The 18,249-nt window shown below is 39.9% G+C and overlaps 1 protein-coding gene across 13 annotated transcripts in view; it reads right to left on the minus strand.

The window, feature by feature from the left end:
• The window catches only part of LOC122564919 (formin-binding protein 1), a 206,934-nt gene that overhangs the window by 91,968 nt on the left and 96,717 nt on the right, over positions 1-18,249 (minus strand). For all 13 annotated transcript variants that reach the window (XM_043720393.1, XM_043720401.1, XM_043720399.1 and 10 more), the window contains exon 7: positions 4,714-4,842. In XM_043720393.1, coding sequence (XP_043576328.1) covers positions 4,714-4,842 — 129 coding nt within the window. The remainder of the gene's footprint in view (positions 1-4,713; positions 4,843-18,249) is intronic.

Consider the following 18,249-nt stretch of genomic DNA (forward strand, 5'->3'; position numbering starts at 1 on the left):
GACACAAAGGGCTTACAGAGGGACATAGACAGGTTAAGTAATTGGGAATAAAAAGCTTGACAGATAGAATAATTTGGGAAAAGGTGAGGTTATGCATTTGACAGGAGAAATAGAGGAGCTGAATCTTATTTAAATGGAGAAAGACTGCATAAAGTTATAACAGGGATATTTTAGAGTCATTTTCCATAAATCACAAAAAGCTAGCATAAAGTTCAGCAAGTAATAGGGAAGGCAAATGTAATGTTGGCCTTTTTTCAAAGTGAGTGGAGTTTAAAAGTAGGGAGGCTTTGCTAAAACTTTACAAGGCCTTAGGTGGAGTACTGAGAACAGTTTTGGGTCCCTTATCTAAGGAAAGATACATTGGAAGCAGCTCAGAGGCAGGTCATTCGGCTGGGATGTATAGGGGGACTATCTTATGAGAAGTTAAATAGGTGGGCCTATATTTTTTGAAATTTAGAAAAAGTTAGGGCAATCTTATCGAAACATGCAAGATTCTTCGGGGAATTGACACAGTACATGCGGAAAAGTTGCTGCTTCTTGTGGGAGTGTCTAGGACCATAGAACATAATTTCAGAATAAGAATTGCATATATTGCATATTTAACTGGAGACGAAGAGCAATTTCTCACTCAAACAGTAGTAAATCTGTGGAATGTTTGCCCACAGAAGGCCCTTGAGACTGGATCATTTAATATAATTAAAGCAGACATGGATTTTTACTCCGTAAGAGAACCAAGGGTTATGAAGAAAAGATCCTGGGACACCTCTGGGAGAGCAATTTGGATTTGTTAAAAGCTGGAATAATTGTATACAAAAATTGCCCAAACCATTTTACTTTCAAGGTCTTTGGAACCATCAATAAAACTATCAAAGTCAAGTATCAAGATTGTCAAAAGCAACTGTAAGATGATCTGTCAAAAGAGGGTCAAGAGTGTGGTGCTGGAAAAGCACAGCAGATCAGACAGCATCCAAAGAGCAGGAAAATCGACATTTCGGGCATAAGCCCTTCGTCAGAATGAAGGGCTTATGCCAGAAACGTCAATTCTCCTGCTCCTTGGATGCTGCCTGACCTGCTGTGCTTTTCCAGCACCACATTCTCGATTCTGATACTCCAGCATCTGCAGTCCTCATTTTCTCCAATCTGTCAAAAGAGCCACGTTAAAATTCATGACCTTTAAAAATCAAAAGCATTACTAGAGTTAGCGAGTTTTGAGAAGATTTGTAGCTCAGGTCGTGGTTCTGGATGTAGGTTTGCTCGCTGAGCTGGAAGGTTCATTTTCAGATGTTTCGTCACCATACTAGGTAACATCGTCAGTGAGCCTCTGGATGAAGCACTGCTTATGATTCTTGCTTTCTATTTATATGTTTGGGTTTCTTTGGGTTGGTGATGTCATTTCCGGTGATGTCATTTCCAGTTCTTTTTCTCAGGGTGTGGTAAATGGGGTCCAAGTCAATGTGTTTGTTGAAATGCCATGCCCTTAGGAATTCTCATGTGAGTTTCTGTTTGGCTTGTCCTAGGATGGATGTGTTGTTCCTTATCTGTATGTAAGGATACTAGTGAGAGACCCCTTGGTATCATGGTAGCCCACAAACCCACCAAAACACTAAAACAGCAACTAAATGAACTTGAAAGACCCTATTCAGACAATAAGCAAAACTCTTGTCATTTACAAAATACTGTTGAAGAATTATAACAAACACTATATTGGACAAACAGGCAGAAAACTAGCCACCAGGATACATGAACATCAACTAGTCACAAAACGACATGACCCTCTCTCACTAGTATCCTTACATACAGATAAGGAAGGAAACCACTTCGATTGGGACAACTCATCCATCCTAGGACAAGCCAAACAGAGACATGTATGAGAATTCCTCAAAGCATGACATTCCAACCAGCACACTATCAACAAACACATTGACTTGGACACCATTTACCACCCCCTGAGAAAAAGAACAGGAAATGGCACCACCAACCCAAAGATATAAACAGAAATCAGGAATCATCAGCAGTGCTTCATCCAGAGGCTCCCTGAAGACGTTACTTCGTATGGTGATGAAACGTCTGAAAATGAACCTTTCAGCTCAGCGAGCAAACCTACATACAGCATTACTGGAGTGATAAAACAAAAAATGCTGTCTGATGGTTTTCAATACCGATTAGTGCAGCTCAGTTTTGCAATTAACCATTACGATTGCAATATGCTTGCCATTTCAATGTTAGATTGACAGTTACAAATGATTATTGGTTCTTTGAAGCAGGTTTAAAAATTCCATTATGTAGTAATAAGGAATTATGCAATTGAATGAAATGTTTGTTTTAAGACATGGCATTTAGTATAGAAGTTGGGAAGTTATGTCACAGTTGTACAGGACGTTGGTGAGGATGCACTTGGAGTGTTGTGTTCAGTTCTGGTCATCTTGCTACAGGAAGGATGCTATTAAACTAGAAAAAGTGCAGAAGAAATTTACAGGGATGTTGCCAGGACTCAAGGGTCTGAGTTCTCGGGAGAGGTTGGATAAGATAGGGCTTTTTTTCTTTAGAGTATAGGAGACTGAGGAGGGCGGATTTTAAAGAAGTGTATAATATTATGAGAGGCATGGATAGGGTGAATGCACTGTCTTTTTCCCAGGGTTGGGGAACTGAGCACGAGAGGGCATCAGTTTAAGGTGAGAGGGGAAAGAATAAAAGGGAACCTGAGGGGCAACATTTTTACATAGAGGGTGGCACACGTATGGAATGAAGTGGTTGAGGCGGGTACATTAACAACATTTAAAAGACATTTGGACCAATACATGGATAGGAAAGAGTTAGAAGAATATGGGCCAAGTGCAGGGAAATGGGGTTAGCGTAAATGGACGTTTGGGACGGCATGGACCAGTGTGGGCCAAAGGGCATGTCTCCTTGACTGGCATTTGGCACACTGGTCTTCATCAGTAGGACTCTACGTATTTAAAGAAATGTTAACATGCCAAAGGTTTTTTTATGATTAGGAGTCTTATTCAACAACTCCAGATCAGATTCTTTGAGCTTTATTCTTTTAGCAGAAGATTACCTCATTTTGGAATGGATCTAGAGTTTTGCCCATGAAGGGTACTAGGTGAGTTGGCATTGTAGGTGCAAGGGCAAAGGCTGTGGGTAGAAAGCATGAATTAGTACTAAGTTGGCTTTTGAACTACAAAGGACCTTAGGGTGGGCACCAGGTCATAGATGGGCATGAAAACTGCAGGGCTACATGATAGGTACAGGGTTATAAGGTAGAATTGAGGGGGCCTCAGCAGTCCAGACTTGTCTGCCCTAATTTCTAATATACCCATTTCCTGGAATGTAAACCTGAGCTTCAGGCAGACATAGTTAAGGCTGAATTTGCAATGATAGGAATTCTACCAATTTTATTCAACACTGAGCCCCAACTCTCAGACAGAAACCCAGGCCTTACAAATATGTAGTTATTCAATGACATTACTCTGTAATGACTTAGATATAACACATCCATGTTCTGATGCAGCACAGATGAGATCTAAAATTACATATGCAGATTTTCAGTCATTTACTGGCAAGTGTTTAATTAGGTGGTCCATGCTAGTTTGAAGGAAAATCTGGACAACATTCAGCTTGACTTGATAAGTGGCAAATACCATTCACAGTGCACAAGGTCCGGTCAATGACTATCTTCAACAAGAGAGAATTTAAACATCTTTCACTGACATTCAATGGCATTATCATTCTTGAATTATCCACTATCAAAAACCTAGAGTTTGACATTGACCAGACTGAACTAGACCAGCTATATCAACACTGCGGCCACATGCGCACATCAGAGGCCAAGAGATTTACGGTAGGTAAATGACCTGCTAATTCCTACCTATCATCTAAAAGCACAAGTCAGGAGAGTGATAGATTGAGAGCAGCTCCAATAATACGAGAGAATTTTCACACCATTCATGGACAAAGCAATCCACTTAACTAGCAGTGACAACCTCAAACATTCACTCTCAGTCAAATAGCAACAGCAGTGAGTACCACCTCCAAGATGAAACGGAGCATCTTACCAAGCCTCCTTCAACAGCAGCTCCTAAACCCATGGCTTCTTATTACCTTGAATGACAAGGGTAGCAGTGACATCTGTAAGTTCCCTTCCCAGCCACATCCAATCTTGACTTGAAACTAACAGTCACGATCGAAGGATACTGGGTAGATCATTTAGGACTGAGATGAAGATCAATATCTTCACCCAGAATGGTGAGCCTGTGGAACTTTCTACCACAGAAAGTGATCTAGGCCAAAATATTATACTATTTTGATAGAGGTTGATTATAGCACTTGGAGCTAAAGGGATCAAAGAATATGAGGGAAAGGCTAATGAACTGGATGATCAGCCATGATCATAACAAACGTTGGAGTAGCCTCAAAAGGACCAAATGGTCAACTCCTGCTCCTATTTTCTATATTTCTACTTAAATTACCATTATTCACTTCTGTTAGGTCAAACTCCTGAAGATTCCTTTTCAACTGCACTACAGGTATATCTAAACCACATAGACTGAAGGTGGTTCAAAGTGAAGTTCCCTACCTGCACAAGGACAATTAGGGATGGGGAACAAATGCATGCCCACATCCTGTGAATGAATAAAAAGAATTACAATGACCTTTGACATTTACAAGAATTGCACCTTTATAATAATTTAAAGCAACCAGGTTCTAACTTACCTGGAATATGTTTGGTATGTTTGTATAATAATGTTCATGTTGTTCCTTATTAAAGTTCTGCAAAACATTGGAATATTCAGTCTTACTCTCCGATGCCATGTGATGTCGGGTATGGGCCTGCTGCCGAGCCTGTTCAGAAACATTCACAAATCAATGGATTGATCAATGATGCTTTACTTGAAATTGATACTAGCCATTTATTCATTTTTATAAAAAAATGATGATTTTATTTTTCAGTGAATAATGATCAAACACATCTTGTATAAGCCAGCAAACGTAGGGTGCAAGAAAGAGAAACAAAAATAGTACATTTAGAAATGCAAGAGTGGTGGCAAACCTGAAATCAAATATGGGACTGTAAATAAATCAATGAACTTCAGCTGTGTTCATGGCCAATGCTACACGTACACATAAATAGCTCCTCCTTTGGCTTGATGTTCATATATTTTTGATTATGCCTCCATGGAGTTCTTTTGAATGCCTTCAGTTTTAAAGGTGGTAAAGTGTTTGCTATTTGTGCAAGGTAATAACAGGTTCCTAACCTTTGTTGCAAAGCTGAGAAAAGGAACAAGAAGAAAAAGCAGGGAATCCCAATCATATCAGTGGTTAATTGTGAATAATGTTTTTCTTGTTTGTGCAAAGGCAATGTTTTTCAGTTTCTTATTTGCTGAGCATCTAGGTTTCTGGCAGATAATCTGTCAAGTCAGTTTGCCTTGAAACCAATTATTGAGTTGAAACTACTGAATGAAAAGCTTACATGGGCAGAAAATAAAAAACAGTGTGACATCATGGGTGCATGCACAGATTAGATTACTTACAGTGTGGAAACAGGCCCTTCGGCCCAACAAGTCCACATCGACCCGCCGAAGCGCAATCCACCCAGACCCATTCCCCTACATTTACCCCTTCATCTAACACTACGAGCAATTTAGCATGGCCAATTCACCTAACCTGCACATTTTTTTTGGATTGTGGGAGGAAACCGGAGCACCCGGAGGAAACCCACGCAGACACGGGGAGAATGTGCAAACTCCACACAGTCAGTCAGTCGCCCGAGGTGGGAATTGAACCCGGGTGTCTGGCGCTGTGAGGCAGCAGTGCTAACCACTGTGCCACCGTGTCGCCCATAATTGCATTTGAAATTTGCACTCCCTAAATTTTAATAAGCATTTTACGAATAAATATGTGGATAAGGTAACATTTTACAGTGATAGGTTTTTCTGGTAATGTCTGTTAGCTATTTTAGAAAACCAATATATTCTGAAAACAGCATATTAACTAAAATTAGCTCAATTTATTATGCTGGAATTTAAACATTTGATAAAGATAATGTTGTCACTTTATTACAAATATAGTTATTTTCTTAACACCCACCACAGGGGAGACAGGTTGTGTTGCAAATGGGTATCTATACTGTACTTTAGCAGAAATGCAGGTTTCCAATCCTTTTGGCTTGTTTATTTCTGAGTAGGGCAGATAAAAGGCCATTTTCATTCAGTGTATTCCTCTGACAGATACATTTAGCATATGATGCCAATGATAAAAACTAATACTTCGGCCCCTTGTCTTCTGGTTGGCAAGCTGATCAAAGTGAGGCTGGCAGTGGGATCTCAATATTGTAGACTAGATTAAAAATGACAGCTGTAATTTACCAGTCTGATCATTATTTGATAAAAACAAGAACAAAGAACAAAACAGCATGGGAAGCTTGCACCGTTACATTTTGCCCTTTCTTACTAAAATTTTGAATCCTGCTGGAAGAATGCACGTGTATAAAACATGCAAAATAAGGATTAATCTTGGTTGCGATACCCTATACAGTCCATTAATATGGCATCACTCAGAGTCTAAGTTCACAGAAGATAGCTGGTTATTTACATAAGGTGTCTCCTGCTGTTCATGTAAACAAAAGACACTATCAAAGGTTGAGGACCTAAACGACACATGTGAAAAGTTAAATGGCTGTGGGCACTGGTAGTAAAAACCTCTCACCATCAACTAGAGATGGATCATAAATTTCAATGCTGATGGTGCTCAACTTCCATTAACTATAAAGACTACCATATATATTTTTATATACATATATACACACACACACACGCACAGTAAAACTATAATAAATATTAATGACTTGTGGAGAAACTAATTTGTTAGTTACAAATCTCTAGTGTTTAATACTTTCCTGCCAAGCCACAGCAAACACGGAAATAAAGTCCAAGGAATTCAAACGATCTTAAAATACATCTTCAATAGAAAAGTAATTTCATTGGACATGGCAGCTTTGTGGTAATATTACTGGACTAGCACTGCTGAAATCAGGACTAATGATCTCAAAAGACATTAGGTTAAGTCTGACCATTGCAGCTGAGAAATTCAATTCAGTCAGTTCAATGAATCTGGAATAAAGGTCTCTTAATTATGAGTACAAATCTAATGGATTTCCAAGAAAACAAATTGGGTCATTTGGGTTCTTTAGGAAGAAAATCCATCTTCCTTATTCAGTCTATTTCTGACTCCACGTCAAATATGGGCAATGAAACCTCTGGGTGCTTACCACTTAATGCCTTGCTTCAGCTGATTAATCATTACCTCTCAATATTGTAAAGCAACCCAGAACAGAGTAGCAAGGGCATAGAACGAACTTAGGGTTGAGGATTCCAATGTCAATTATAAATAGTGGCTTAGTATTACTGACACTGACTGAGCCCTGAAGGGAAAATGGTCATACTGGCCCTGCAACATGTACTAAGGGAAGTCAAACTGGGGAAGAAAAACTATCTTGTCCTCAACAATATACAAGCCCCAGTTGCATTCATCTATGGCATTACAGGTAAGAATGGTGAACACTTAGTTTTTACCAACAGAAAGTCCTATTTTCACAATGGAGGATACCCTACAGCACACTGTGTGGCTCTACCATCTATATGGGGTAGATTCACAGCAAATCTTGCGGTTCATAACTGGGCATCCACATAGTACTTCAGGCCATCTGTAGCAGCATAGTTGTATACCATCAAAATATGTAACCTCAGTGGTGATGTACTTCAGCTGTGGGTGTTGATGCAATTGTAAACATCTTCAGCCAGATGTACCAAGTGTATGGACTATTTGAGTCTTCCCCTGAGGTTCCCATTCTCACAGGTGCCAATCTTTAAACAGTCTATTAATTCAGTGCATAATACAACAAGAAACAGCTTAGCATATGAGATATAGCAAAAGCAATAGCCCCAACATCTATCCAAATTGGAAAGTTACTCAAGTATTTTCTGTCAATTAAAAAAGGAAGATCAAATTTAATTGATTACCATTAGATTAGATTACATTACAGTGTGGAAACAGGCCCTTCGGCCCAACAAGTCACACTGACCCGCCGAAGCCCAACCCACCCATACCCCTACATTTACCCCTTACCTAACACTACGGACCTGCACATCTTTGGACTGTGAGAGGAAACCGGAGCACCCGGAGGAAACCCACGCAGACACGGGGAGAACGTGCAAACTCCACACAGTCAGTCGCCTGAGGTGGGAATTGAACCCGGGTCTCTGGCGCTGTGAGGCAGCAGTGCTAACCACTGTGCCACCATGCTGCCCATTTCACCTATCTGTTGTCAACCATCAGAAAAGTTACAGAAAGGGTCATCAACAGAGGCTATAATTTGCAATCTGTCTGATGCTCAGGTTGTATGTATTTTTTAAGGGGGGGGGATGCTGTGTCGTTGGCATGCTCTTCATTAGTTGGATTTGCATCCAGTGCAAAGGAAGATGGCAGAGATTATTTTAGCATCCTCGTTTCAGAACGTCACTGAGGAGCAATCTTCACATGAAACTGAACTAGATGGTGGCCACAAGAGCAGGTTAAAAGGTATGAATCCTGAATTGATAACTTAACTCCTGACTTCTATGAAAACATGGAGACAGAGAGCTGAATCAATCAACCTCCCTATCTCTGTATTTGCAACACAGAAATATTAAAACCGTCAAAGTCTCTAAAAATTGACCCCAATGTTCTTAACCAGATTCTTTTGAATAATCAATACTAGACAAAAGGTTTCGAACATAACTGAAAGACTTAATTTATTGACAATGCAGTAACTTCAGGAGAGAAAAGTTAAACCATAAGGTAATCAAATTAAAGTCTATGATTTAAACCCAATACTCTTGAATTCTAGCTCCTACTCTCTTACAGACAGAAACTTACAGTTACGGGATAAAAGAAAATGGAAAAATAAATGTAACTGGCTAATTCAATGAAGCAGAATGCACGATCTGCAACATCACCGGCATAAGGCACTATATTTTGTTAATTTTCTGATGACATCAATGTATGCAGGTAGCTTCCAGTACGCTCTGAGAAATTTCATTTAATTCTTATCAGTGAGATTCTATTCTCTGAATTTTCAATAAACTGATAATGACAGGACAATTCAGAAGCAAACATGTCTCTATCAAGTAGTTTTTTATAGACTCTACCCTTGTGACACATAGTCCAAAAACCAGTTCAAACTTTGGCCTCTCTCCATTAGACTGGTTATCTCCCTATGAGACCCTGTTACTATTCAAACATCTGCTGTCTGTTTGAGCATAATGCTTCTCTGGAGTCAAAGATCTAGGAAGCTCTGTGATCAAAAACCAAGCTGCAATTAACTTGCAGGCCTGGTCTCAAATAAAAACAACAGCTTGTTTGTTCCTTTTTATTAAGGAAAGTTGCTGCTCACAGTCCAAATGTGATCTTCAAACCAAAACTTATTTAAAAAGTACAAACAATGAAAAATTCGCAAGGGTTCCAACACTCCAGAAAGCATGTCCACCACTTCTACAAGGTAGTGGTGTCATGGAGTACTCTCCACTTGCTGGTGTAAGTGCAGCTGATATAAGTGCAGTTCCAATAACACCGAAGAAGTTTACTACCACCTAGGACAAAGCAGTTTACTGGCACAATATCCACAAAATGCATTGCAGAAATTCATCAAGTCTCCTGAACAGTATTGTCCAAACCCACAACCACTATCATTTGGAAGGACAAGGGCAGCAGGGAACATCCTTAGGTGCAATTTTCCCTCTAAGTCACTCACTATCCTGACTTGAAAGCATGTCACCATTCCTTCACTGCCGCTGGAATCAAAGTCTGGAACTTGCTGCTTAACAGCCTTATAGATATACATATATCAAATGAACTTATGCAGTTCAAAGAGGCAGCTAATCATCCGCTCAAAGGTAATTGAGGGGATAGGTAATAATTGCTAGTTCAGCAAACAAAGTCCAAATTCCCTGAATGGATTAAATCACATTCAGCTCTTCAATAACCTCTGTGATAAGGTCAATTGTACAATTTTCGATACCATTTCCAACTCAAGTACTAAGACAGTCCATGAATAAATGCAACAAAACCTGATCATTCAGGTTTGGACTGATAATAGCTAAGTAACACTGATGCCACACATGTACTGGTCAATGACCAACTCCAACCAGATAGAAATAACCACCTGCTTTTGACACTCAAAAGTATTTAATATTGCTTAATCTCTCACTGTCAACACCCTGGGCTTATCATTGAGCAGAAATTTAACTAATCCAGCTTCATAATTACTGTAACAAGTCAGTGGTTGGGACTTCTACAGTAAGCAATTCACTGCAATTCCCCAAAGCATGTCCACCACCTGAAAGGCGAAAAATAAACTGCAGATGCTGGATCCAAAGTAGAAAAGCAAGAGGCTGAAAGAACACAGCAAGCCAGGCAGCATCAGGAGGTGGAGGAGTCAATGTTTCGGGTATAACCCTTCAAGAATGGAGGTGGGGGCAGAGGGAGCTGCAGATAAAGTTGGTGGGGGGGGTGGGATGGAAGGAAAGAATTATGGGTTGGGAGAAGGGGAAAACTGGTGAGGTTGTGATAGGTGAATATAGGTGATGGGTATGACCTGGTTGGTTGATGGGAAGAATGAATCTGGTTCATAGCTGGAAAGAAGAATTGGTTGGAGGGATGGAAGGGAGGAGGCAGGGCTGAAAAGTGAGTCGGAGGATAGCTGGCAAGATTATTTGAAATTGGAGAACTCAGTGTTGAGTCCTCCAGGTTGTAGGCTGCCCAGAAAGGAGGTGTTGTTCCTCCAATTTGTAGTCTGATTAGCTGTGGCAATAGAGGACACTGAGGGTGGATACAAGATCCATGAAGTGATCTTCAGTTTGGCAACCTATTTGAACAAGCAACACATGCTGCTCAAGTTTTAACTGAAGAAAGAGTGAGGTGCCAGAGGACTGGAGAATAGGCAATGTTGTCCCATTGTTTAAGAAAGGTAGCAGGGGTAATTCTGGAAATTACAGACCTGTGTCTCACATTGGTGGTAGGGAAGTTATTAAGGACGAGATTCTCAGGGTCAAGATCGATAAGCATTTAAAAGCAAATGGGCTGATTAGTGATAGACAGCCTGGTTTTGTGCAGGGGAGGTCATGCCTCACTAACTTTATTGAGTTTTTTTGAGGAGATGACGAAGATGATTGATGAGAGAAAAGTGGTTGATGTTGTCTACGTGGACTTCAGTAAAATCTTTGACAAAGTCTCTCATGGCAGACTGGTACAGAGGGTGAAGTCACATAGTATCAGGGGTGAGCTGGAAAAATGGATACAGAACTGGCTTAGCCATAGGAGACGGAGAGTAGCGATGGAAGGAATTTTTCTGGAATGCAGGGCCATGACTAGGAGTGTTCCACAGGGACTAGTGCTGGGATCTCTGCTGTTTGTGATCTACATAAATGATTTGGAGGAAAGCATAGCTAGTCCAATTAGTAAGTTTGCAGACAATACAAAGATTGGTGGAGTTGCGGTTAATGAGGAGGATTTTCAGACTATACAGCAGGATATAGATCAGTTGGAGGAATGAGCACAAAAACGGCAGATGGAATTTAATTCAGACAAATGTGAGGTGATGCATTTTAGAAGGTCAAGTACAGGTGGAAATTATACAATGAATGGCAGAATCCTTAGAAGAATTGATATAAAGAGGGATCTGGGTGTGCAGGTCCACAGATCACCGAAGGTTGCAGGGCAGGTAGATAAGGTAGTAAAAAAAGGCTTGTGGTATGCTTGCCTTCATTGAAAGGGGCATTAATTATAAGGAAAAGCAAGCTATGCTGAAGCTTTATAGAACTTTAGTTATGCCACATTTGAAATATTGCGTACAGTTCCAGTCATCACATTACCAGAAGAATGCAGTTGTTTTGGAGAGGGTACAGAAAAGGTTTACCGGATGTTACTTGGTATGAGGGATTTTAGTTGTGAAAAAAGGCTGGATAGACTGGGTTTGTTTTCACTGGAGCGCAGGAGGTTGAGGGGTGACCTAATCGAAGTTTAGAAGATGTGAGTGACATGGATAGAGTGGAAAGTATGCAGCTTGTTCCCAAGGTGGAGGGGTCAATTACTTGAGGACACAAGTTCGAGGTGTGAGGGGGCAAGTTTAGAAGAGATGTACAAGCAAGTTTTTCAAACAAAGACTGCTGAGTGCTTGGAACACATTGTTAGAAGTGGTGGTGGAAGCAGATACAATAGCAGCATTCAAGAAGCATCTGGACAAGTACATTAACAGGAAGGGAATAGAGGGATATAAATCCTGTAAGTGAAGACAGTTTTAACATGGAAGGGCAAAATGTGATAGCGCAGGCTTGGAGGGCTGAAGGGCCTGTTCCTGTGCTATAATATTCTTTGTTCAATAATTTTTCTCTTCAGATTATCAAATTCCCCTTTGAAACCATAACAGATTTTGCAATCATTAGTTTACTCCAAAATTTGGCCATTCAGTCCCTCAAACCTGTTTCTCTATTCAATGAGATCATGGCTGAATTCCATATACCTGCTTTGGCTGATATCCATAAAACATCTTTGCTTAAACATTTGTCTCAGATTTAAAATTAACAATTGATCCAGCATCCACTGCCAATAGAGTTCTAAACACTTACCAACCGGTGTGTGTAAAAGTGCTTCCTAACATTTTTACTACATGGTCTAGCCTAATTCTCAGACTGTGCCCCCACTAGTAGAAATAGTTTATCTTTATCTATCTATCCTGTCTTTTCCTGTTAATATCTTGAAGACTTCGATCAGATCAGCCCTTAACTGTCTAAATTCTTCAGCAAATAGGCCTAACTTGTATAATCGCTCCTCATAACTTAACTCCTGAAGTCCAGGTATCATTCTTGTAAACCTATGCTGCCCTCACTCCAAGGCCAATTAATCATTCCGAAGGTGTGAGGTCTAAATCTGCTCTCAATATTCCAAGTGGGGTCTAACTAGGTTTTTGTATAACTGCAGCATAACTTCTGCATTCTTGTACTCTAGTTCTATGTATATAAATGCCAAAATTCCATTAATTTTCTTGACTATGTTCATGACATTTTAAAGTTTACACACCAGAACCCCGAACCACTTGCATTAAAAAAAAGTCCTTATGCTAAACTTGCAACATTTTAATTCCATTCATCTTGTACCAATTGTCTTAAGTCAGTGTCTTCTGGTTCTCAATGCTCTGTCAATGAAAAATGTCTCTCAATGTCTACCATTCTGACCATATCAACCAAGTCGCTCAAATTTCTCTTCTCTAAGGACAACAGCCACAACTTCTCTATTCTCTCAACATAAGTGAACTCCTTCATCACTGGAGACATTCTGCTTTGCAAAGAGAGACTTTACACCCTCATCATATCGTATCCAGAATTGAACATAATAGCCCAATTAATGTTGAATCTGTGTTTTAGACCATAAGACATAGGAGCATAAATTAGGCCATTCAGCCCATCAAGTCTGCTCCGCCACTCAATCATGGCTGATACGTTTCTCAACTGATTCTCCAGCTTTCTCCCTATAAACCTTGATCCTCAAGAACTCTTTCTCAGTCTTAAATATACTCAATGACCTGGCCTCCACAGCCTTCTGTGGTAATGAATTCCATAGATTCACCACTCTCTGGTTGAAGAAATTTCTCCTTATCTCCATTATAAAAGGTCTTCCCTTTACTCGAAGGCTATGCCCTTGGGTCCTCTTCTTTCCTACCAATGGAAACATCATCTTAACATCTACTCTGTCCAGGCCATTTTGTATCCTGTATGTTTCAATTAGATGACTGCCTCATCCTTCAAAACTCCATCAAGTATAAACACAGAGTCCTCAAACGTTCCTCAGATGTTAAGCTTTTCATTCCTGGGACCATTCTCATGAACCTCCTCTGAAAACTCTCGGGCCAGTCTTCTGGGATTCTCTGTGATTCTAGCAATTCCTGGCAGACCACCACTGACACCTCCAGCTATCTCCTTTGAACTCTGGTGTGCAGAACATCTGGTCCTAGTGGTTTATCCACCTTCATGCCATTCAGTTTTTCTAACACCTTCTCCTCGGTGATGGCCACCATACTCAGCTCTGCCCCCTCAATCTCTTGAATTTTTGGGATATTACTTGTGTCTTTTGCCGTGAAGACTGATGCAAAGTAATTATTCAGTTCCTCAGCAATTTCCTTGTTCCCCACTACTATCTCTCCAGCATCATCTTCCAGCAGCCCAATGTTCTCTTTTGCCCTTTATATACCTAAAGAAACCCTTACAGCCTTTATATTACTGGCTACTTATCCTCATATTTAATCTTCTACCTCCTTGTTTCTTTTTTTGTTCCTCTCTGTTGGTCTTTGTAAGCTTCCCAATCCTCTGGTTTCCCAGTGCCCTTCGCCACATTATATGCTTACTGTTTTATAAAGTTTCATCATAAACTCCTTGCTTTCATACTCTGTAGATCCGATTAGAGAATGCAGAGTTCTATATATCTTTTAAACCACTTTCTCAACCTGTCCTGCCTTTAGATAAAAAAGGCACATTTTGGTAATAGTGGTGCAAAAGGTAACAAATGCATATTTCCCTTTTTAACCTTCAGCTGTAACAGCTCAGAGCGGGTGTGCTGTGTCTAATATATAAATAAGATATTCTTTGATCTCATTCAACTTGAGACTGTCATGGAAAACATTAACGTCACCTCCTTGGCAGTTTATTCATTTCTGTTTAACACACACCCTTAAAAATAGTGAACTGTTGCCATTATTATACTCAAATTTACTATTCTGAGACTGTACCATTATAGAATCAAAGGAGGGAAGACCATGGTGAAGATGCAGTTCTGCAGGATTTGAGAATCCAACTGTGGTATACTCAAAATTGCAAATACTTGATCTATGCCACCAAAGCACTTTTGAAAGATAACATTATTCAGTAAAATTCAGAGGCAAGAAAGATGAGTTGTTTCCTCTTCAATCCAAAGAAATTTGTAGTATTTGTAGAATTTCAGAACGTGAAATGTCATCTGCTTAAAGATAGATGTTGAACAGAATAAAATGCAAACAGGTGTTTAATATTTCTTAAGTGCTATTGAATGTAAACAAACATTGGTTGGTACTCATACTCTGATGCCAGAGTCCATCTGATTCTGCAGAAAACTGGCATGATGTATGGCACAGAGAAGTCTCTTCTGACCAAGGTTAGGTAACACCAATCGATGAAGAAAACAAAAAGAGAAGAAACATGAAAGTAGAGTGATCTCTAGATTGCTCACTGAAAGCAAATGGATAGGTCTGGATGTATGTGTCCTTTCTGTTCGGATATGACAGCAGATAAGGATCAAGTAAAAATCTTATTAAAATGAATTGGTCTTACAATATAGAAAATTGTAAGAGAGTGAGACCTTTTAGATGGAACAAGCTTTTTTTGTTCAGACTTTCAATCAGAGATTTTACACCAACACAAATTGGAAACTATTCACATTTTCTTCATTAGGAATTGCCTGTAACCAAGTTGGAATCTATACGAATACTATTTACATTTCCCTTTACAAAACACGTAATGGCATACATCTGGCTTGTAGACGGAAATAAAAATAGAAACTGCTGAAGAAACTCAGAAGGTCTGGTAACATAGGTGGAGAGAGAGACATAACAGCTCAAATTGACTAAATGATGACTGAGTGACTGCTTTGGAGAACACATCGTCCCTGTCCATAAGAATGACCCGAACCTAAAGTTGTTTGATACTTGACTAAACCACCTTGCTCCCATGCTAACATTCCCGTCTTTGGTCTGCTAAAATGCTCTGGTGAAGCTCAACACAAGCTGGAGAAACACCACCTATTTTCCACTTAGGCACTTTACAGATTCCCAACATTCGCAGCGCTTTTATTTTATTTGAGGCTTGTAAGTGGAACGACTCTCAGTCTTAGTTTATGCCTCTTTTTAAATTGGTCCTATTATAGTTATCGTCATATACTCAATTAATAATCAATCCTGTGTAAAGGTTGAACTTAAATGTTGCATATATCTCATGTATAAGTCAATATCTGAATTCTGACCAAGAACCCCTAACACTTTCTACTCATCACCTACTCACCATGTTTCCTGCAATCAGATTCTCTCTTGCCGATTTCCTGTCCTATGCTATCACTTTACTTTGCTAAATCTTTGATATAAATGTGGGCTTAGGAGGACAACTACAAGAGCAGGTTGGAATGAGAGAGTCAGATAAGGAATTGATGTTGAACAGGGAATTAGCAAGTAAACTAAACAGAAATCTGAGTGGTTGACAGGGAAGTAGTGAGTGAAGCATTTAGGCAGAATAGCAGATAGCAGGGAAAGGTCTCCGGCAGCAGGAGGAGCTGGTTCAAAACAGCATTGATTGGATCTCTCACTTTCCATCAGCCCTGGCATAAAGTAATTTCAAGCATGCAAAAATATAAATCACACACTAGTCGGCACCTACCCTTTGATGAAAAGTTGTCTTAATCTTAACTCTAACCTGAGTCTTTATGGCATTTCTACCATTTCACTCATCAATAATTAATAATTAGATGTGATGCCATCCACGGGTAAATAATTACAAGGTATTCAATGTTCTAATAGTCCACCAACTTGCAGCTGTTATATTCTCTTTGTTAACACCAATATTTTTAGCTGAATATATGTTTTACTCATTTCTGATGTGACTTACACTGTGCCTTCTTGTAGGAAGCAACAGTTCTTGAGCTGGTCCTAATCGGTTAAACTCTGCTGTAGGCATAGGACTAGAAGGCAGAAACTAGTCCTTTGTTTCGCCAGTAAAATAAAACCTGATGCCTCATTCAAGGCTACCAGGCTCCACTCTTCCCCTACTGAATGTAGTCAGGCAGCAGCAATGCCACAATCAAAGACAACAATGATCTCAATGGGATTCATTTAAATTCTGAAAACAAACAGCTAATTTAGCTGTTTTAAAAACAGTTTGTTTACTCAAAAATAAAATTGGACCTGGCAAAAGGTTGTTTTAACATAGCAAATAACAGCTCTGGCTTAAGAACATATGAACTGAAAGCAGGAGTAGGCTGTATGACCCATCATGCCTGCCTCACCATTCAAGAGACGATTGTTGGCTTCAATTCTACTTTTCCTTCTGCTTCTCATATGCTTTAAGTTTCTGAGACACCAAAGATCTATCCATCTCAGCGTAAAATAGATTCAACAAACAAGAACCCACAACACTTCTGAGTAGAGAATTTCAAAGATTCATTGATCCTTTAAGTGAGCAATCTTCTTTGCATCTTGGTTCTAACTGAGCAGCCTTTACCCTGTCGCTGTCTCCATGAAGGCATGGAAAAAGACCTTTCAGTCCAAACAGTCAATCCAGACCATAATCCCAAAGCCAACTGGTCCCATCTGCCTGTGCTTGGCCCATGTCAGCCCTGGTATCTTGTCAACTTCAAAAAACAGTTTATCCAGTAACTTATCATCAATTCTTTGTCACCTGCTTTGTCACCATGGCCTGAGCAATATTTGTGACTCACACTGAGCAGGCAATGCTGAAAGACTTCACTCAGAGAAAGCTGTGTGCAGCATTGTTGAGAAATTATTTCCACACGTAATTATTTGATCATCCAGCTCCATAACAGGAAAACAACTGAAATCAGATTGTGTGGATGCGAATGGTGGCTGGCCTACTCAGCAATTGTTGAGGTGATGAAAGTAATCTATGCAGACAGCCCAGGAGAGATAATGCACAGGGGCAGAGACACTGTAGCATGCGCAGCACTAATGCCAATGACAGACAGGGTTTTGTTTCTCTGAAAACATTCCAAATGGGACAGTAAGAAAGCCCTAAAGACTCAGGGCAGCTGGAGCTACAGGTGATGACAGGCCTGCTCAACATTTTGCATCCTCCATAAAGCCATGTGCTCTCGATTCCACAGTCATCAGTTTACAATGCATAAAAGACATTTGGATAAATACATGAATAGTAAACATTTGGAAGGATATGAGCCAAACAAATTGGCCCAACTAAATGTTCCAGGATATAGATGCTTCAGACAGGACAGGGAGGGACGATATCACGGCTGTGCTAAAGGAGGACGCGATGGAGGACTTGAGCAGTGAGGCATTATGGGTAGAGCCGAGACATAAAAAGGGTATAGTTACATTATTGGGGCTGTACTACAGGCCTCCTAAAAGTGAATGCGAGGTAGAAGAACAAATAGGTAAACAGATTATGGAAAGAT

Source organism: Chiloscyllium plagiosum, chromosome 30 (genome assembly GCF_004010195.1).
Source record: "Chiloscyllium plagiosum isolate BGI_BamShark_2017 chromosome 30, ASM401019v2, whole genome shotgun sequence".
In the NCBI taxonomy this organism is placed as follows: Eukaryota; Metazoa; Chordata; class Chondrichthyes; order Orectolobiformes; family Hemiscylliidae; genus Chiloscyllium; species Chiloscyllium plagiosum.